Source organism: Penicillium lagena (genome assembly GCF_028827675.1).
Source record: "Penicillium lagena strain IBT 129212 chromosome Unknown utg000002l_segment0_segment0, whole genome shotgun sequence".
In the NCBI taxonomy this organism is placed as follows: Eukaryota; Fungi; Ascomycota; class Eurotiomycetes; order Eurotiales; family Aspergillaceae; genus Penicillium; species Penicillium lagena.
In genome coordinates, this window is record NW_026623223.1 from 4,074,376 (window position 1) to 4,094,100 (window position 19,725).

At 50.6% G+C, this 19,725-nt stretch overlaps 11 protein-coding genes across 11 annotated transcripts; 8 read left to right on the plus strand and 3 right to left on the minus strand.

Annotated features, from left to right (window-relative positions):
- Positions 1-146: 146 nt before the first annotated feature.
- Positions 147-998, plus strand: N7510_004460 (alpha/beta fold hydrolase; the record flags this gene model as incomplete). Its single annotated transcript, XM_056976386.1, has 1 exon — positions 147-998. The coding sequence occupies one exon, from the start codon at positions 147-149 to the stop codon at positions 996-998; it is 852 nt and encodes a 283-aa protein (XP_056836342.1).
- Positions 999-1,488: 490 nt separating this feature from the next.
- N7510_004461 (uncharacterized protein) lies at positions 1,489-2,359 on the plus strand (the record flags this gene model as incomplete). The annotated part of the gene is made up of 2 exons (XM_056976387.1): positions 1,489-1,561; positions 1,614-2,359. The coding sequence occupies 2 exons, from the start codon at positions 1,489-1,491 to the stop codon at positions 2,357-2,359; spliced, it is 819 nt and encodes a 272-aa protein (XP_056836343.1).
- Positions 2,360-2,475: 116 nt separating this feature from the next.
- Positions 2,476-3,663, plus strand: N7510_004462 (uncharacterized protein; the record flags this gene model as incomplete). The annotated part of the gene is made up of 1 exon (XM_056976388.1): positions 2,476-3,663. The coding sequence occupies one exon, from the start codon at positions 2,476-2,478 to the stop codon at positions 3,661-3,663; it is 1,188 nt and encodes a 395-aa protein (XP_056836344.1).
- Positions 3,664-4,218: 555 nt separating this feature from the next.
- N7510_004463 (Short-chain dehydrogenase/reductase SDR) lies at positions 4,219-5,463 on the plus strand (the record flags this gene model as incomplete). Its single annotated transcript, XM_056976389.1, has 6 exons — positions 4,219-4,294; positions 4,347-4,804; positions 4,865-4,991; positions 5,040-5,114; positions 5,173-5,277; positions 5,330-5,463. 6 exons carry the CDS (start codon positions 4,219-4,221, stop codon positions 5,461-5,463), a joined length of 975 nt encoding a protein of 324 aa, XP_056836345.1.
- Positions 5,464-5,477: 14 nt separating this feature from the next.
- Positions 5,478-6,938, minus strand: N7510_004464 (uncharacterized protein; the record flags this gene model as incomplete). Its single annotated transcript, XM_056976390.1, has 3 exons — positions 5,478-6,243; positions 6,569-6,773; positions 6,845-6,938. 3 exons carry the CDS (start codon positions 6,936-6,938, stop codon positions 5,478-5,480), a joined length of 1,065 nt encoding a protein of 354 aa, XP_056836346.1.
- Positions 6,939-9,908: 2,970 nt separating this feature from the next.
- On the plus strand, positions 9,909-11,745 carry swo1 (putative swollenin; the record flags this gene model as incomplete). Its single annotated transcript, XM_056976391.1, has 7 exons — positions 9,909-9,991; positions 10,047-10,176; positions 10,211-10,499; positions 10,565-10,611; positions 10,667-10,882; positions 10,959-11,148; positions 11,216-11,745. 7 exons carry the CDS (start codon positions 9,909-9,911, stop codon positions 11,743-11,745), a joined length of 1,485 nt encoding a protein of 494 aa, XP_056836347.1.
- Positions 11,746-12,230: 485 nt separating this feature from the next.
- On the minus strand, positions 12,231-12,554 carry N7510_004466 (glutaredoxin family protein; the record flags this gene model as incomplete). The annotated part of the gene is made up of 1 exon (XM_056976392.1): positions 12,231-12,554. The coding sequence occupies one exon, from the start codon at positions 12,552-12,554 to the stop codon at positions 12,231-12,233; it is 324 nt and encodes a 107-aa protein (XP_056836348.1).
- Positions 12,555-12,749: 195 nt separating this feature from the next.
- Positions 12,750-13,827, plus strand: N7510_004467 (cysteine and histidine-rich domain-containing protein; the record flags this gene model as incomplete). The annotated part of the gene is made up of 3 exons (XM_056976393.1): positions 12,750-12,855; positions 12,909-13,431; positions 13,515-13,827. The coding sequence occupies 3 exons, from the start codon at positions 12,750-12,752 to the stop codon at positions 13,825-13,827; spliced, it is 942 nt and encodes a 313-aa protein (XP_056836349.1).
- An 879-nt stretch (positions 13,828-14,706) lies between these two features.
- Positions 14,707-16,252, plus strand: N7510_004468 (putative ethanolamine kinase; the record flags this gene model as incomplete). The annotated part of the gene is made up of 5 exons (XM_056976394.1): positions 14,707-14,886; positions 14,944-15,055; positions 15,186-15,616; positions 15,680-16,026; positions 16,078-16,252. The coding sequence occupies 5 exons, from the start codon at positions 14,707-14,709 to the stop codon at positions 16,250-16,252; spliced, it is 1,245 nt and encodes a 414-aa protein (XP_056836350.1).
- A 613-nt stretch (positions 16,253-16,865) lies between these two features.
- Positions 16,866-17,954, minus strand: N7510_004469 (sugar phosphate isomerase/epimerase family protein; the record flags this gene model as incomplete). Its single annotated transcript, XM_056976395.1, has 1 exon — positions 16,866-17,954. One exon carries the CDS (start codon positions 17,952-17,954, stop codon positions 16,866-16,868), a length of 1,089 nt encoding a protein of 362 aa, XP_056836351.1.
- A 644-nt stretch (positions 17,955-18,598) lies between these two features.
- On the plus strand, positions 18,599-19,711 carry N7510_004470 (Gfo/Idh/MocA family protein; the record flags this gene model as incomplete). Its single annotated transcript, XM_056976396.1, has 1 exon — positions 18,599-19,711. One exon carries the CDS (start codon positions 18,599-18,601, stop codon positions 19,709-19,711), a length of 1,113 nt encoding a protein of 370 aa, XP_056836352.1.
- Between the last annotated feature and the right edge of the window lie 14 nt (positions 19,712-19,725).

Here is a 19,725-nt window from a genome sequence, read left to right on the forward strand (position 1 = left end):
TGAAGCACTCGGTGCCTTCTGGAGTTGATTCTGTACACATTGACATAATGCTTACGACACCATCTGGCGCGAAATTCAGCAGTACTTATTAGAACCAACCAAGGCAAATTTCCCACAGAACATACTCACTTTTAATTTTCTGCATTATGCAACCCAGAATAAAACATGCCCAGATAGGGCAGATTGATGGTTTCTATCGAGAGGCAGGAGACCATTCAAATCCGGTCATTCTGCTTCTTCACGGCTTTCCTAGCTCCTCTCACCAGTACCGTAACCTCATACCCCTCCTCTCCACATCGTACTGGGTCTTAGCCCCAGATCTACCGGGGTTTGGATTTACCACAGTTCCATTCGACTATAAGTACACATTCGAGAATCTCGCCACGTTCGTCGGCGACTTTCTCGATCATTTGCTCATTGAACAGTTCTCGGTGTACATATTTGACTACGGTGCTCCCACTGCCCTCCGCCTCGCTCTTCAACGCCCGTCAAGCATCACTGCTATCATAAGCCAAAACGGTAATGCCTACGAAGAGGGGCTGGGCGGCTTCTGGGATTTAATCAAGCATTACTGGGAAAGTGGCAATCCAAGGGTCCGAGAAAAGTTGCGCCATTACTTGCTTTCCTACGACACAACCAAATCCCAGTATGTCACTGGCTCTCCGGATCCAGAGTCGATACCCCCGGAAACATACTTGCTCGATTACACCCTTTTGTCTAGGCCCGGGATTGGCGATATTCAACTGGACTTGATCAGAGACTACAAGACAAATCTCGTGCTCTATCCCCAGTTCCAAAATTACTTTCGAAGTTCTCAGGTTCCACTCCTTGCGGTTTGGGGCAAAAACGATCCAATCTTTACTCCTCCTGGGGCCGAGGCTTTCAAAAGAGATTTGCCTAATGCTGAAATTCATCTGCTGGATGCAGGGCACTTTGCGTTAGAAACAGATCTGGAGCGCATCTCGGACTTGATTCTGAAGTTCCTGCAAAAAACCTAATATCTTGATGCTGTCCTTTGGAGGAGCCCACTTCTTTAGGAATTCTTTTTTGGCAAGAATGAAAGGTCATTCGGTAGTTGTTTATATACTTCCGTTCCGCTCGTCCTAGGAAGTATTAAGGTATTGCCTGATCGAGTCCGGCATGATTAACTCCGTGCTCCTCTAGTAAAACTTATTCAAGCATTTTTGATTGGCCCTCGGTCTCTGTTCCTGCCCACCTACTCAAAAACTTCGGCCAAATTATGGGTCATTAGATGCCGAACAAGCTTTCAACTAAAATATCGGGGAAAGCGCCTAGAGTCATGGTTGTACCCCCTGACTACCCCCTGACGTTGCATCCATCCATCAGGCTATAGTGGCGGAGTAAGAATGTGGGGGTGCGGTCCCTGCCGAATCAACACGCTAAACATCGCGTACAATAAATATCCCGGGCCCTCCACTTCGCGGAGTAGCTGAGTTCTCGACTTTGAAAAACAAACAACTCTGCAAGATGAAGTTGTTCTACGCTGCTCTAACCAGTCAACTGACACTAGGGACATTGGCTGCAGCAGGGGCTCAAAGCCGTGAGTTTTTCTCATACCCTGAAGAATTCGTCTCTAACCTGCGTAGTGCAAGCATGGAATTATTCACCACTACCAGTCGGCTCCGTCAAACCTGCAGGATGGTTACGAGGAGAGATGCAGGCCATGGCCAACGGTCTTGCCGGGCATGAACACGACTTCTATGTCTATGTCAATGAGTCTCGGTGGTTATTTGGACCCAGCGGTGGTGGCACCGACTATAGCAATCTAAACGAGGGGCTTCCGTACTGGTTCAACGGGCTGGTACCCATGGCCTACGTTCTTGACGATTCTAGGCTGAAAGCTCAAGTCCACGCCGTGGCTTCTACTGTCCTCGGTCTCCAAACGGCAGACGGATGGATCGGCCCTGAAACATATGCCGACCGCAATTTCTGGGCCCGAACGCCATTCTTCCTAGGCCTTACACAACTAGCGGAAGCCAATTCGACATGGGAGCAGCCCGTTCTCAATGGCCTTCGGAAGTTCATGGACCTGACCAACACAATGCTGAAAAACAACAGCCAAGGCTTTACAAACTGTGACAGTTCCATTGACTGTCGTTGGGGCCAGACTCGAGTGCACGATCTCATCATCACTATTCAATGGATGATCGAAAATCATCCCTCCAATCAAGACTCCACCCTGTGGGAGAATATGAATATGTTCTATTCTCAGGATCAGTTCAAGTGGGACGAGTGGTATACGGCAAGCACATATCCCAAAGTGGTTGCGAATCCCAGCGCAGATGCCACAGATTTCCCTTACATGCACGGCGTCAACGTTGGCCAAGGTAGGCTATAGACCGTCTCCATGCGCTTTCAAGGTTTATTCATATCTAATTACTTTTACAAATAGGGCTCAAGGCATCTGCGGTTATGTACCGGTTCTCCAATAACGAGACTTTTATTCAAAAGAGTATGGATGCTGTCAATTGGACTTTCCAATACCACGGATCTCCCTCTGGGACCATTCTCGCCGATGAAATTCAGCACAACCTAGCTCCATATATGGGGAGCGAACTTTGCACCGCCGTCGAGACAGCATACTCGCTTATTTACATGTATCAAGTCTTGGGTGACAACATGTTCGCTGATCGCGCTGAACGTACTATCTTCAATGCCTTGCCAGTCATGCTCACTGGCAACAAGTGGGCTCACCAGTACATGGACCAGCCCAACCAGCCATGGGCTGTTAACAACACCCAGGATTTTATTGCGAATGCTCCTCACGTATTTACAACAGCCAATAGTGGTGTTGCAACCACTTATGGAATGGAGCCTCTCTATCCCTGCTGCACTGTCAATCATCCACAAGGATATCCGAAGTTCACAACTAATAGCTGGGCCCGTGTTGGCGACAACGGCTTAGTTCATGCTCTCCTCAGCCCATCGACGGTGACAACAACGGTTGCAGGATCGGACGTCAGCATCAATTGCGACACTACATATCCCTTTGGCAATACCCTGACCTACACCATTATTGCCAAGAATGATTTCGACTTCTATATTCGCGTTCCTTCGTGGATTAACACTGCATCCTCGGAGCTGGTAGTCAATGGTGCTTCATCCTCCCCCTCGCCCAATAGTAACGGTCTTCACCTTGTCGCTATCAAGACCGGCAAAACAACTGTCAAATATACGATCGACGCAGCGCTCCGAACTGAGAGCCGATCTAACAACACCGTCGCCGTCTACTATGGAAATATCCTCTATGCCCTGGATGTAGGTTTCCAAGAGACCTCATCATACCCGCACGCCTACTTCGACGCAACGGGGCCCGGAATCGAAGACCTCCCTTACCCCGAGCTGCGAGATTATTATATTAGCAACTCATCGACCTGGAATGTTGCGATTGATCCGTCAACCCTCAAGTATCACGGCATGGGCAAAGACACGACCCTGGCAGATCCCATCTTTGCGCAAGCGGCACCACCTAATTTTATAACTGTTCAGGGTTGCATTGTTACTTGGGATTTGTACCTGGATGCTACACCTGAGTGGGCTCCGACCAACACAGCCTGCCTGGGAGGTAAAAAGGAGTACAAGTTGAGACCTTACGGAGCTGTCAAAGTGCACATGTCCGAATTGCCTACCGTCAAACTTTGAAGGAAAGGGAAATTTTTATACTGGACAAAGATGTTTTACACAGTGTCTATATTTAGCTGGGTATCTCTTAGTATATCGCAGGAACAGTTCGCGTCTACTTCCCAAGAAATCTCGAACACATAATTTTCCCGCATGGTTTTTTCACAACGGATTTAACGGCCATTAGTGCGGCATTCCTCCGTTCTGCATAGGTGGCGCCTTCCTAATCACCCCGGTATATTCTATACTATTCTAGAGTCTCCTAACACTTTGCGAAAATCACGCATCAATGATCGGACAAATGTTCGGACAAACGTTGGTTGATCGGAACTCGCGGCGTTGCTGACAGCGTACTAACCGCATACGGTATATAATCGTCATAAAAGTGGGTCTCGGCGCTGGGGAGGTCCAGATAGGCATTACCTAGATTAGTATGCTCCTCTCTGAAGTATAATTTCTCTCATCTCTCAAGGCACGCTGCTCAACATATAAATTGCGACGACTTCTCCTCTCTAAACCTTCAGAAAGTCTTCAACCTTCGATCATTTAACCAAGTGCCACTCCTCCTTCTTCAACATGTCCAACAAGCAGCAAGTCCTCACGTCCGAGGCCGTCTTGGAAAAATACGGCAAGGCTCTTGTCGGAAAGACAAGTACTTGAAACCTTTCTGCCATGTAGTGAATACTTCTGACGTGTGCTTATAGTCCTGATTACCGGGGTATCTGATGACTCCATTGCCGGAGAGCTGGCTGTCCAGCTGGCCAACGTCGATCCAAAGCTGCTTATTCTCAGCGCTCGCGCTGAATCAAAGGTCGCTCCCATTGTGGAGAAAATTCAGAAAGCGAAGCCTAATGTCGAAACTCGTTTTCTGAAGATGGACCTAGGCAACTTGAGTGCCATCCGCAAGGCAGTAGATCACGATCTCCAGGACGTGCCTCAGATTGACCACCTCGTCTGTGTAGCGGGCGTCATGGCATGTCCGTATAGCAAGACCGTGGATGGATTTGAAACACAGTTTGGAGTCAACTACCTCGCTAATTTCCTGCTTGTGAAACTGCTATTGCCGAAGATCAAGGCCGCTGGCCCAGCCTCGTCTGTCATCATCGTGGCTAGCTCTGCAACTAGACAGGGGAAAATTCATTTTGATGACATTGGCTTCAGTGTAAGTTTGAATAGTTAGTGTTCTTTGGACATCTGATACTGATACGAGCCTTACTATCAGGATGGCAAAACATACGAACCAATGGCCGCATACGGCCAGTCGAATGTTGCGCGAGTGATGTTCGTGAAAGAGCTTGCCGAGCGGCTAAAAGGACAGGGGGTGCGCACTTACAGTATTGACCCAGGTGGTATGTATATACTCTCCTAATTATGCGTTTGAAAGCTAATTGCGGCAGCGGTGATGTCTGGCCTACAACGGCATTTCACTCCCGAGTTCATCCAACAGATAGCTGAGTGGAGAAAAGCTGGACGTAAGTCTAACTCCCGAAGCGTTATTTCTTAACATGATTCTAAGCCAAAGCCAAACAGCTTTGACCGATATGGATGGCAACCCGTTCGACATTCCGCCCTGGACTACGAGGTCCGAAGGAGCAGCCACAATGATCACTGGAATGATCGACCCCACCATTGCAGGTCAGTACCCCGAATGAATATTCTTGAGACAGTAAGTATTAAATTTTATTAGATTCCAACGGGTCGTATTTGAACAAAAATGCCGTTTCAGATGACGAGCTGCACACTCACATTAGGGACAAGCAAAACTGGAAGCGTCTCTGGGATCTGACTGAAGAGCTTATTCAGGAGAAGTTTACCCCTTGATTCGATCTTATTGACTATGTACATGAGTCTTCGCCGAATTTAGATACTTTTGCTCCTGAAAAATCAAGGCGCAAAGGCCTCTCTCCCCTTTTCCTTCTCCAGTAGTTTGTTGATTCCAAGATATCTGGACAGTCCTTGAAAATCCAACTCCACTTCTGCACAAACTTTTCTGAAGCTTCGTATGCCGATGGATCCCATGCTTCACCCCAAATAAAAAGGCCAACTTCTCTAGAGGTACCGCAAAGTCCAAAAAGATCTCCGCAAAGTTCGTCCTCATCATATCGGTACATTGATCCCAAAAGAACATCACGAAGGGAAACCATTGGAATCAGGTCAATCCACGGGTGATGTATGATCTTTTTCTGGTGGGAAGTTGGTTGCAAGCTGGGAGGTAAAGGCAGTGCCAAAGGACCAACTATGTTGAATTGGGACGCAATGTCTTCTCCAAGCAAGTCTGCGGTGAGGCCCAAGCTTGTGGCATTTGAGTACATCGCGCGGACAACATTAAACTGAGTCACGGAAAGGAGCAAGTTGGCCGAGTAAAGATTTTTGGTGGCGCCATTATGGATTTCTGTTAAGAGTTGAATCAGGTAATCGCGCCGTTGGTTATTGTCCACTTCGCAGAAGCGAACTGTCTCTTGCCCAGTCTCTGAGGATGGCGCTTTGGTCGCAACTTTATCATCCGTAATTAGGCTTGAGTCAGTGACCTTGGCCGCTTCAGTGTAATAGACCCATTTTTGCTTCGGGTTGTGTGGGTTTATTCCAGAAAGGATGGCTTTTCTCTGCCCTATAGATAGAAAATCAGATCATAAGGCCTGGGGCCGTATTATAACAGAACGAAATTGGGGTCGCCACTTACGGCTGGCACGTTGGTTGAGGCGATTCTGGATTTTTCTTCGAGCTACGGCATCTAATGAAGACATGAGGTCCCTTTTTGAATCTGGGCCAGCTCGTAGATCATGTGTGGAATGTTGGAACGCCATTAAAACTGACTGTGGTGATTGATAGATGTCTACGATGATGAGTTGAGTTGAATTGTGACTTTGCCGCAGAAGAAAAATAGACTTTCGGATTTACTACGGCGGTTGTGCCTAAACGCCGGCACCTTGCATAAATCTTGAAGGCGAACCCACCAGATCCCAGAACAAGAGATTGCATGTAAGGAACGTTTGATACAGTCATATTCAAAATCACTTTTAACTCCACACTCTTGCGACTTAGTTCCCAAACCCTATCTAGCGGCACACTAATCTGATTTTGGCTCCTCCCCTTGTAATCCTTGTACAAACAGACCAAACAAAGGGAGAATCCTAACCTGAGTTGCCTAGCTTTTACAGAGCGTCGAATGCCTTAACCGCGGCTTCAGCCGTCACATGCGCACTTGCAGGATTGGCACCAGTCACGATGCGCCCATCGGTGATGGTGAAAGCGTCCCATGGGCCAGGAGGGGAGACATCTAAAGTCGTGTCAGACATGAACGGCAAATCGTTGTTTGGATATAGCGATTGAAGAACCGCTCTCTTTACTCACACTTGGCTCCTAAGCTTGCGGCGGAAGCCTCAATGGTAGGGCGGTTCCAGCTTTTGATGGTGTCCAGAACACCTTCCTCCTCCTCACCCTTGGTAGTAAAGCCAGTCACTCTTCGGTTAGCGATGATCGACTTTCCTGTACTAGGATCAATGATTCCTGGAAAGATGGCACCTCCATGACAACTATTATGAATTAGCAGCATCTTGGGCTTAGAACATGAAGACGTCCATACACAGCAGAGATGATAGCACCATGAGTGTACATCTTAGATGCAACACTCTGTAGACCCTTGGCATCGGGATAGTCGATTAAGGAAGCGTGACCAGCCGAAGCGAAGAAAAGGCCATACTGATTTGGTTCAAAAGCGTTTTAGCTCGGGTTCCAGGATCGATAAAAAAGACTTACCTTGTTGGGGTCGATGTCACTCGGCTTCAAGAGATTGTCAAGCTTCGAACGAAACTCACTAGATCTGTCCTCCCAAATAGCCTTGTCGTCGCCTTTTAGCCAGTCCTTTTGCTGTGAGAGCCAGTCCGCCTGGTAAGATCCGGTCTCCGACACCAAATCAACATCAAAGCCTGCCTTCTTGAATACAAGGAAAGGATGCAAAGCTTCGGTGACAAATAGACCTAATGCGGGTTATATTAATTTCAACTTTTGAACTGTATTTTCCAATCTGGGAAATTACCGGTCTCCTTGCCCTCGGGGTACAGCGGAGCATGGGCGGAAGTGATGGCAATGAGAGCTTTGCGGGGGGGCGCCATTCTTTTTTCTTGGTCGAAATACTTATATAATTGGCGTATCAAATGAACGTGACAGATTTATTTCTTACGCTAGATCATTGAAAGGTATATTGAAGGAGGTGATTTTTATCAATTTGTTGAAGTTAACTTCCTTTCCGGGTGACGACATTGACCAACGTATTCGGTAATCGAGTGGGCCACCTAACCAACCACCATTTTTCTAGATCGAGTTATTCGACCGTCAGCGTCACTAATCTCAATTATCTATCAAATGGCTCGATTTGGGCATCGATTACTTATATGCCCTAACTGATTATAGTCGCGGGGAGGGGGGTAAGGGGTGAGGCGGCATTCTGGGCTTGATTAGCCTAGTTCCTTGGCTCCCTAGCCTCCTGTGTGCTAAAGCCCTTTGTATGAGCTATGCGCTTAGTGGCTTTCTTGCATTTTTGTTCTTGTGACTGATTTTCTGCGCGCAAATTGTGATTTTCCTAGTGAAAGATTGCGTTGGTATGCAATGATAGCTGGTAGCCCTTTAGAAGCTGTTTAATGGTCCCATTCGTAGGCGTTGGAGGGCTTTGCGAATGTTTATTAGAAAGACCTTGATAGATGAAGCTTATCTATTCAATTGTTTGAGATTTGCTGCGGTTTTCGAGCTCTCTGCGCTCGATTGACTGCCTGGTCAATTACTGGAGGGGTAGATGTCAGAAGTTGAACATTAAGCTTTTCAATCACCCGCCCTGGCTCGTATGGAACTAAACCAGCTGATTGAATGTATTTCAAATAGTAGCTGATCTCATTGCTTGTGTATGCGCATTTGGGAATGCTACGATGACATCAAGCTTGTCGATATAGTTGACTCCCAATCGGGCTTTGTGCCCAATTAGCCACCTGTAACGGGTGGGAGCTTCAAAGTATGCCGGTCCTGAGTTTGTCAAGTGAAAAGGACAAAATCATTCAACGTAATGCAATGTACAGCTTCAACAAAATTGTGGAATATTGAAGATTTTAACCTAATTCCGTTTGATATACTCAATTGTCTTCTCTATCCGAGCTATAACCCCGTCTAATATCAATGACGTAATGGACCGGCCATCCGTCCGGGTATGCCAACAACAAGACTTCCCTTTAACGTATTGATATTCCCCAAAACCTAGAATAATTTCAATACGCAACGTTATAGGTTTCATGGTCGACTTTCGGATGTGCAGTCATGGCTGTTTATGGCCTCTTGAACATCTTGACTTGTGGTTGTTTTAAACAACAGAACCGAGAACCAAAATCCTCCAAAGAAGCCAAATCTTCAGGCAACAACCAACCGCAAGAGAACCATGACCTTTATGAAGGCCTGAGCGAAGTCGCAAGTCCACCTCCAGTCCAGAGAAGGACGGAGGAAGAACAAGCCGGTCGCCCCTCGCTTGAGCGTAACCTTTCCGAAGCTCTTGAGCATCAACGACACTGAATTATTTGTCTCAATCCTGTTATTATTCTGATATATACCCGTTCGCTCTTATATGCCGGAATATCAGACATCGAACCTGAATATTGATGGCATGAGATAGGAATACTCTGAATCTTTCTGGCTCAGTCATGAGCTTACTGTCCATTTGAGTATTCGGGTACTGTTTTCTGAAATGAATACCAATGAGCAAAGTGTCTTTAATTGTTGGCTACCCCCCATTATGTACCAAACTGCATCCTTGAAAGAGTTGATTTGATCCGTCTACTTTTCCAACTCCAAACATCTCAAAATTTCTAATTTCCGAGCTAACAAAAGCAAACACATTTTGTAAGCAACTCTCTGCAGATTTGCAGGATGAGCTAGGGTCCGTGTCATGGCGCCACCATCGGGTCTGAAAATATTCAGGAAAATACCCCATATCAACCGTCCATTTTCCTGCATGATCTCCCCCTGCATTTAGGCAAAACGGCCCGCATCACCCCCAGACTGCAGATGCAGGGTTTAACTCTTAGCCAACCAATCCTGAGGTTACTTTTCACACTCATTTTTGTGCCTCCTAATCCTGATCCTGCCTTTTCTGACACGGCCGACCTGATCCCATTTTGGGTGCGGATCCTAGGTCCGACAAGTATAAAAAAGAAGATCTTCATCATTGGAAATTGAGTCGAGCGTTAGGATATACTGATTCTCAAATATTGCTTCACGCAAACAAAACCATGGATTTAGTTGCGTTTTTTGTCGCTTTTGTATTTATTTTGTATGGCAAAGTAGCGGGCCAGTCGGCCTGTGCCCCTACTTGGTATGTTTTACTTATTTCATGGCTTCACAGTACTATACACTTAAACTATTGATAGGGACCAATGTGGTGGAAGCGGTTACAGTGGCCCGGCCTGCTGTGTCAGTGGAGCGGCTTGTTCTACCTTGAACCCTTATTATTATCAGTGTGTCCCTGATACTGCGGTTGGTTTCTTCAAATACATTTACGTCTGTCATATCCTTCGCTAACTATCGCCACCAGGTTTCGGGCTCTGGCTCTAGCTCTACAACCTCAAGCGCCGGTACTTCCGGTAGTAACTCAATCACTACTACTTCTGAATATACAACGAGCACTGACATTCCCACCCTGACGGCTACTCAGCCACCATATCCTTCGGCCAACGCCAGCTCGTGTGGAGATTGGGAACTAGTCGACAACGTCTGCTGTCCGTATTATTGTTTATCCAACAATGAGTCCGAGTCATGCACAAGTCCCTGCACTGGAGGTTGTGGTGCCCCACCCTCTTCAATGTGCATGTCTGGCACCATGTGTAAGGATATATCGATTTTCACAACTACTATAGTTCTATTCAGGTCTGACCTACGGTACAAACAGGGGGAGAGCAACTTACAGTCGGATCAGACGAAGACTGGCACTATAGTGTGAGCGTGGCTTGTAACCATTGGTTTCTGCCCATACTAACATTTGCATGCGCAGCGCTCAACTCACTTTGGCCTTACTAGCGGAGGAGCATGCGGATTTGGCCTCTATGGCCTTTGCACAAAAGGTAGCGTCACGGCGAACTGGACTGATCCTATGTTAGGTACCACCTGTGATGCATTTTGCGCTGCATACCCTCTTCTCTGTCAAGATCCCTCAAATGTCACCTTGCGCGGGAACTTTGCGGCGCCAAACGGGGACTACTATACTCAGGTATGTAGGAGGTAGGAGGATAGATTGGATTATCTAAATCTCATATGAGATGAGGTAGTTGCTAACCTATGTTCAGTTTTGGCCTTCGTTGAGTGCAGCAATACCAGGTGATCAAGACAACTACCTTTCATGCGGCGAATGCTTTGAACTCATCCGCACCAAGGCGGATGGAACCGACTACGCTGTGGGCGAGGACGGATACACAGACCCGATCTACTTGGAGATTGTGGATAGCTGTCCATGTGATGCCAACTCCAAGTGGTGCTGTACGTCGTCATCTCTCATCTGCCATAGTCTACACAAAATTAAATACATGCTTACACTCTTTCACAGGCGGTCCTGGCGCTGACCATTGCGGCGAGATTGACTTCACATATGGCTGCCCGCTTCCAGCGGGTAGCCATCACATGGATCTATCTGACATTGCGATGGGCCGCTTACAAGGCAACGGCAGCCTGACGGAGGGAGTTATCCCTACCCGTTATAAGCGGGTACCGTGCCCCAAGCCTGGAAATGCATACATCTGGCTGCGTGACGGTGGTGGGGCATATTACTTTGCCCTAAGCGTGGTCAATACGAACGGCGTCGGCTCGGTCATTTCGGTCGAGGTCAAAGGTGCTGGTTCAAGCACCTGGACTGCGCTCGAGCATGACCCGAACTACACAAGTAGCCGCCCACAGGAGCGATACGGTGCTTGGGTCCTGCCCCAGGGAGATGGTCCGTTTGCCTTGCCTATTGGGATCAGAGTCACTTCGCCTGATGGGCAGCAGATTGTGAATGAAGAGGCTATTTCGACATTTACTGCGCCCAATGGGTCCGTGGCTGGATTTTACTATATTGATCTTGGTGTGCAGTTTACTTGAGTCTACGGAGATGAACGCAGTAACGGGCTGGGTGGATGCTGGTTAGGTGATGTTGATATTTGGCACCCATCATCTTGGTGTGCTATTCTGTATGTAGGACAAGTGTTGGGTACTGGCTCAGATGAAGCAACAGATTGCTTTAATTGTCGAGAATCATCAGTCGTAGTATATCAATATTCGAATCGAAGACATGGTCTTCTAAATCAATCTTGAATCAAGAGGGCCAGCCGGACTTCTTCACTAGACTCTCCCTCGGGAACATGTAAGGAGCATTCCAATATTTTGTGCCTCTGTGTTAACCTCTGAAATGGTGGGCATGCTCTATCCGTTCCACGGCGAAGAAGTCGGTTGACCAAGTCTTCCACATGGTGTAGAACAGATAGTCCAGGGCAATGAACGGGTTTTAGGTCCCGGGAGATCGCTCTGGCGCAATTCAATGCAGGCATGCAGGCTCAATGTTGAGTCCATGGCAGCATTTCCAGCTCTCACGCGACTTCCTTTTCCGCCTCGTCCACTTGTTGTTCAACCTCTTGCTCTGTGAATCGGTGGAAAAGCTTCCTCGCGTCGGAGAGGTCGGCCTGGGCAGGCTGGCCATTCATCACCGACTGGACATGGAGAACAGGCACGTCGAATTCGTAGGCATCCTTCCAGGACCGGTTGGCGTCGTCCATGATGTCCTTCTCGGCATACTCGAACGGCCGGCGTTTCCGCAGCTGCATGACATTATTTTTGGCTGTATCGCACAGGCCACAGCCCGCGCGAGTAAACAGGGTGAGGCGGGCATGAAAGAGGACGCGCGTGGGCAACATGGTGTGGTGGGAGTGTCCGTGTCAGTTAAGCGGTCAGAGCCACCTGCCTGCTTCCTCCGCGATGGAACCTTCGAGCTTCCACCCACTAAACCGCGTTGGGAAAGCAGGGTCCCTCTTCTACTTCACGCCACTTCGTCACTACATACTTCCCCCCTCCATTATATACTTACTGCCTGGCACCGACCGTCACACACCATGGCAGGCAAATGCGTCCACAAGGGCTGCGGGAAGACCTTCTCCGACCCGGAAGAGCCGTGCGTGTACCATCCCGGCCCCCCAGTGTTCCACGAAGGGCAAAAAGGTGAGGGGACGAGACCTTGCTCTCATTTACGACTCGGTACTGATCGGTCTCAGGCTGGAAATGCTGCAAGCCTCGCTTCTTGACCTTTGAAGAGTTCCTGAGCATCCCACCTTGCACCACTGGTAAGCATTCGACCGTCGACGACACCCCGGCGTCCGAGCCCAAGCAGACAGAGGAGGAACTTCCTCCCGCCCCGCCGCCAGCACCCATCTCGACTGCGCAACCGGAGCGCACAGCTATCCCCACCGCCATTGCGCCGCCGACGGAGCCCAACACGCCCCCGCTGCCGGAGCCTGAATCGGATGACCCATCAGCGGAGATCCCCGCGAACGCGACGTGCCGTCGCAAGACCTGCGGTGCGACATATGATGCGTCGAAGCCGCGGGATGAGGAGAAGTGTGTGCATCATCCGGGCGAACCGGTCTTCCATGAGGGCAGCAAAGGGTGGTCGTGCTGCAAGCGGCGGGTGCTTGAGTTTGACGAGTTCTTAAAGATTCCGGGTTGCGCAGAGAAGACAAGACATTTGTTTGTGGGCAAGGGCAAGCCTCCTGGCGAAGAAAAGGTCGAGTCGGTGCGGTACGTTGAGACTAAGGCAATCCGAGACAACAAAAAAAGTCCCCCAAGATATATAAGCTGACGTCTACGCCGATGACTTGCAGGAACGATTTCTACCAGACCCCGTCCTCAGTGAACGTCTCCCTTTACCTCAAAAAAATCGACAAGGACAGCGCCAAAGTAGTCTTTTCAGCAAACTCGATTAAGCTGGACCTGCCCACCTCGGATAACAAACGATACACGAACACCTATCCGCTGTTTGCGCCCATTGACCCGGAGAAATCCACGTTCAAGGTGATGGGCACGAAGCTGGAGTTGATACTGGCCAAGGCCGACGGCACCAGCTGGCCTGTTCTGCGCAGCGACGACAAATGGTCGGGGCAGCGCATTCAGGTTGGGAACGCCGGTCGTGCATGAAAGCTAGATATCAAAAAGAAACTACCGGTTGAGATCAAATAAGAAAATATAATAAAACCAGTGCAATTGGAGAATAAAGCATAGATAATGTAAAAAAGGTATATAGCGACCCCTCCACAGCTAAAGCGCATGGAGCTCCTCAAGGGAACCCTAGCCCAGCCATAATAGGATGGGAAAAAGGGAGACGCACGTTGTTCTCCGGAGCCGGGAACGGAAGAAAACCCATAGGGAGAAAAACCACAAGGATAACCCTCAGCAAGCCGCATAGCGGAGCCCCGATTGATTTACATGTAGTAAACCTCTACTGATGATGAAGAAAAAAGAAAAGAAAAGAGAAGAAAAAGTTTCGCGGCGCCGAATTTAACGGGCCGACGCTAGGCACCGGAGAATGTATTGTTCCGGCTGGGTTAGGGCTTGCAGATCAGCTGATCTCTGCCCATCTGACTGCCCCGCCCGGAATGTTGTCCTCAGGCACCGCTCGACAGGACGGTCGGGATTATGGTGTACGATAGGATTATGGTGGGATGATGATTTAGTATGGTCTGGAAGAAAGAATATTATGATTTGATCCGGGTGCGGTGGTGCAGCCTGAGTAACCAACGAATATTAATCCCCTGGCGGTGCCACTCTTGGCCTCTTCCAATCGTGGGTCGAGAGCACGAGACCAAAACACTCTTCACCTCTCTTCTCCCTGCCACGTCCTTCTTCTTCCTCTCCCTCTCCCCTTTAACCTCTCCCCTTTAAGCGCTCCCGCACACCTCTCCAGCGTCATCGTCTATTTCCCCCCACTGGACCCCAGAACCGCCACCTTCCCCCACAACCTGACTGGTCTCCCTATCAACCACCCACCCCCCTACTCTTCGGGTTGACGACGCGATCATGGGTTCTTCTGAGGATCAAACCGGCGTCGCGTCCTCCCTCCGCTTCATACCGCTCTCCTACTACCAGGCAGACTCCCATGCATCTGCCCTCCGCTTAATCCTCACCATCAACCCACACTGGGAGGGCCCCGATAACCACATTGACTTTGTGCGATTCACAGACGGAATCACGAACACTGTCTGTCTTTCGATTCGTCGCAGCGTGTGGCATACCCTTAGCTAACGAGGCTCGCAGCTTCTCAAAATCATCAACCGCAAACCCGGCTTGACCCAAGAACAGATAGACAATGAGGCTGTACTGATGAGGGCGTATGGAAATGGCACTGAGATCCTCATAGACCGCGAAAGTACGAGATACCCGGACTCCCCCTCTCCCCTCCCCTCGTCTGGGTGCCCTTTTGCCCTTTGCGCCGCCTCCCTCCTTTTTGCCACCCGAGTGCGACCCATGCTGAAGTAGAACTTGTCTGTGCCTTATAGGAGAAACCAAATCCCACGCTCTGCTGGCCAGTCGCGGCCTCGCGCCGCCTCTGCTCGCTCGGTTCAACAACGGTCTGCTCTACCGGTTCATTCGCGGCACGCCCTGTGGCCATGAGGATCTGGTCAAGCCAAGCATCTTCCGCGGTGTGGCGCAGAAGCTGGCGCAGTGGCATGCCGTGCTACCCAGCGATCCCACTGCATCCAGCGACACTCCTGCTGTCGCACAGGAAGCCACAGATAAGCAGGCTGGTGACTTGCCGCTGGTCCAACTCCGACGCCCTGGTCCCTCTATGTGGCGGGTCCTCCAGAAATGGATCCTTGCGTTGCCGGTGGATACGCCGGAGCAGCGCGATCGTCGGGTCAACCTGCAGAAGGAATTGCAGTTCGTGGTCAGTCGACTGGATGACGGGAAGGGAATCGGGGAAGACGGCGTAAGTCATTTCCTGTCTAATTCCACCCCTCGCTCACACATGGCTTATGTGTCTCCTCTTTAGATGGTATTCTCTCACTGCGACCTTCTCTGCGCCAATGTTATTGTCCTCCCGAACGACAGCGGCTCCCCACCAGCAGAAGATGATAAGACTCCGGTCAACTTTATCGACTACGAGTATGCCGTTCCAGCGCCGGCTGCTTTTGATATCGCCAACCACCTGGCCGAGTGGATTGGCTACGACTGCGACTACAACATGATCCCCACTAAATCGGTGCGCCGTGAATTTTTGACCGAATATACCAAGAGCTACTGCCAGCACCGCGGCCTCGGCGCATCATCTCAGCCTGAGATCCTGGAACGGCTGTATGAAGACGTCGATCGTTTCCGTGGCATCCCCGGCTTCTACTGGTGAGTCCAGCACGAGTAATCAATTTGTTATCATACTAACAAGCCGACCAGGGGTGTCTGGGCATTTATCCAAGCCCAGATCTCACAGATTGACTTCGACTACGCCAGCTACGCCGAGTCCCGTCTCGGCGAATACTACGCCTGGAAGCGGGAGATCGACGGAAGCCGCCACAGAGCCGGTGAGGAGATGCCGCTGCGTGAAAAGCGCTGGGCCCAAGAGGCGTAGATTCTCCTGTCGGAGACCAGCCCTCTTTTCTGTTTGTCTGGCGGGCCCTATTCAACAATATTTCCCTCCATCGAACCCGTACGGCAAATTTGCTGTTCTCCTTGTGGTGGGTGATGTCGGCCAGGAGCGAATGAAACCATCGCCTGGTGCCACGTGCATGGAGGGAACAAGGTGCATGAGCGATGAGTGAGGGATGCTGGATGATGATCTTATTTACGCTATCGCATTGCGATGCCATTATGATCTTGCATGTCTTCAACGACCATCATAGCTGGGTGTTTCAGGACTGGAAAAATGGTATTATGATTATGAATATTTACACTTCTATGGTCTTTGCTTCATCCATAGCGAGTAGCTAGCTTGTCGGACGATAGCTCTAATTTACTTGATTTGTATCAAATAACAATCCGGCCTGAAGAATGGGAGGCTTCTGTTCTAATTGACTGCATTCTGATGACTAGTAGAGACGTTTCTGCCCCACAGAAATATATATATCGAGACGCTCAACAATGTAATTGATGTCCAATCCCAACCACTCCTAAATATAGAAGGATCATTAAGCATAAATGTATGTACTGATGCAAATATGTACGAAACAAACACCGCGGCTGAATTACAGACGGTGCTGCACAAGCGACGAAGCTTCCCAAGCAGGCGCTCCATCCTGCTGCTGGTGGTGATCCTCCCAGTGCAAGACGCGAGCCATCTTCTGATAAGACTCCATGCCACGCCGAGCATGGTCAGCAGGGACGAACGGGTCCGGATCAGCGAGGGAGCGATTAAACAGCTCCAGCGACACCCAGCCACGGAAACCCAGGTCCTCAAAGAAGACGCGGGCGACGTCCAGGATGGGCAGGTAGCCGCCGCGGGGCTCTTCAAAGGGGAAGAGACGCGCATTCCGAGACCAGGACATGCGCGCCGGCTGGCCCGGGACATGGAATGGGTGCGTCTCGTCCAGCGGGTTGGCGAGGCGCTCGCCGTCGACGAGCTGGACGTAGAAGATCTTCGCTGGGTCGATGTTCGCTGTCCTCAAACGGGCCAGTGAGGCGGCTAGGTCTGTCGCGGCGTTGGGCGTGCAGCCAGACGGTGATGCCGGGTCGGCGTAGACACGGCCCGCGAGGTTGAATGAGTCGAGACACAGTCCGAAGTTGTGTCTGTCGACATCACGCACGATCTCCCATGATGCCTCCCACGTGTCGACATGGTCACCGAAGCACAGAGCCTCATAGACAAACCGAAAGCCCGCACCAGCACCCAAATCCGCCAGACGCTGCAAGTCCCTCACAATAACACCTCGATCGCCGGTGGTACGCGGCAATCCCGTCTGCGGATCCGGACCGAGGAAATTCGACGGAACCTGAATAAGATCTGTACCCAGCGCGCGCGCGATCCGGAACCATTTCGGCAGTTTATCCGTAACGAGTCGGTCCGACTGTGCACGGTCGAGCAGGCCCTCGTACAAGGAAAATGGCTGCAGGCAGATGATGCTCAGTCCTAGTCGCTCGCACATCAGGCGCACTCGCCGCGCAGCTTCGAGGTGGTCGCCACTGAATGTTCGTACGGCGTAGCAGTCCAGATCATCGAAAAAGAGCTCGATCCCTTGGAATCCGTGTGCGGCTGCTTGCATTAGCTTGCCTGGGAGGTCGTGTAGCCATGGCCGGCCGAGGGACATGGATGCGATGCCGGGGCGGTTGGTGGCCATTTTGGGGGGATTGGCGTGTAGATGAGGTATGAGGTAGGTGTGTCGTGGTTGGATGGAATGCCGAGTGTGGTGAATATGAAGATATGATTTGGATAGATGCCTCCCTAAAATGACTGGCTGGGGGTATGGGCAAAGGCTTGATCCACGACAGGGAGAGAGAAACAAGTGATGATGCAAGACAAAGAAAAGTGAAAAGCACTAATGGTTTTGAGGAAGGGTGGGTGTGTCTCTATTAGGGTTGCCCTGGATGATAAGGGGGAGCGATGGGCAGTCGACAAAAACTATTATCCCCGATTCTGGCCGCATTATGAATGCTGTGCTTGAACCTTTTGACGCGGACAGCCGGTTTGGGCGAAGCATAGTATGCGGTGGATCACGTGCCGGGGGTAAGCGTTTAGGACGGGTTTCCGTTTTGCCGCTTGTCCTCTCACTCTTCCCCGTTCCAGAGGTTCAACGCTTGCAGAACTTCCCCATTGGAACGGTCGAGGGACTAGTCCCGCCACTATGCTTTCGCTGGTGTGCCAAGACGCTGAAGAAATCATGGCTTTTTTTCCCCCAGCTTATATCCCCCCGGATTAACGTCCCGACTGGTCACTCTGGCTACACTCAGTGACACTGCATACATACACACATCACCTCCCACCATGTCTCTCAAAGTGGCTATCGTCGGCGCAGGACTGATTGGTCCTCGCCATGCACAATCGGTGATCTCCAACCCGTCAACAGAGCTAGTCGCCCTCGTCGACCCAGCCCCCAGCGGCAACGAGACCGCCTCACAGCTCAAGACAAACTACTACCCATCCGTAGCCGCGCTACTGGCCTCCTCACACCGACTCGATGCCGCAATCGTATGCACACCAAACCACACCCACGTCCCCATCGCAAAGGAACTGCTCGCAGGTGGGGTCCACGTTCTCCTCGAGAAACCCGTAAGCGATACGCTCGAGACCGGCCGATCACTCCTGGAGTTCGCACAAGCACCATCACGCACCCACCTCAAGCTTCTAGTCGGCCACCACCGCCGCTTTAACCCCTATGTGCGCGCCACCAAATCCGTCCTCGACAGCGGCTCCCTCGGCCAACCCATCGCCATAAACGGCCTCTGGACCCTCCACAAACCAACCTCTTACTTCGCACCCCCAGGCGACTGGCGCGCCTCCCGCACCCGCGGCGGCGGCGTCATCCCCATCAACCTCGTGCACGATATCGACCTAATGCATCACCTCTTTGGACCAATCGTGCGCGTGCAAGCCGAGCGCACGCTTCCCCAACGTCCCAGGCCTCCGCACGAGGCCGACGAAGGCGCAGCGCTCACCCTGCGATTTGCCTCCGGCGTCGTGGGGACCTTCCTAGTCTGCGATGCTACACCGTCGCCGCATAATTTTGAGACCGGCACGGGCGAAAACCCTCTTATTCCGAAGTCGACAACGGGAAGGGACGCGGATTTCTATCGGATTTTTGGATCCGATGCGTCGCTGAGCGTGCCTGATTTGACGCGCTGGAGCTATGATGGAAATCCCGAGAAGAGCTGGGCCCATCCGCTTACCGTTGATACAATTCCGTTGCCGGATGATGCTGCGCCGTTTGATTTGCAGCTGGCACATTTTGTGGATGTTGTGAGGGGGGATGCTACGCCTAGCTGCTCGGGTGAAGAGGGGCTTCGTGCTCTGATTGTTTGTGAGGCTGTTCAGAGGGCAATGGACTCCGGTCAGCCGGTTGATATCGATGTGGACTTGTTGTCCAAGTCAAATAAGTAGAGTTGTTTGGTTTT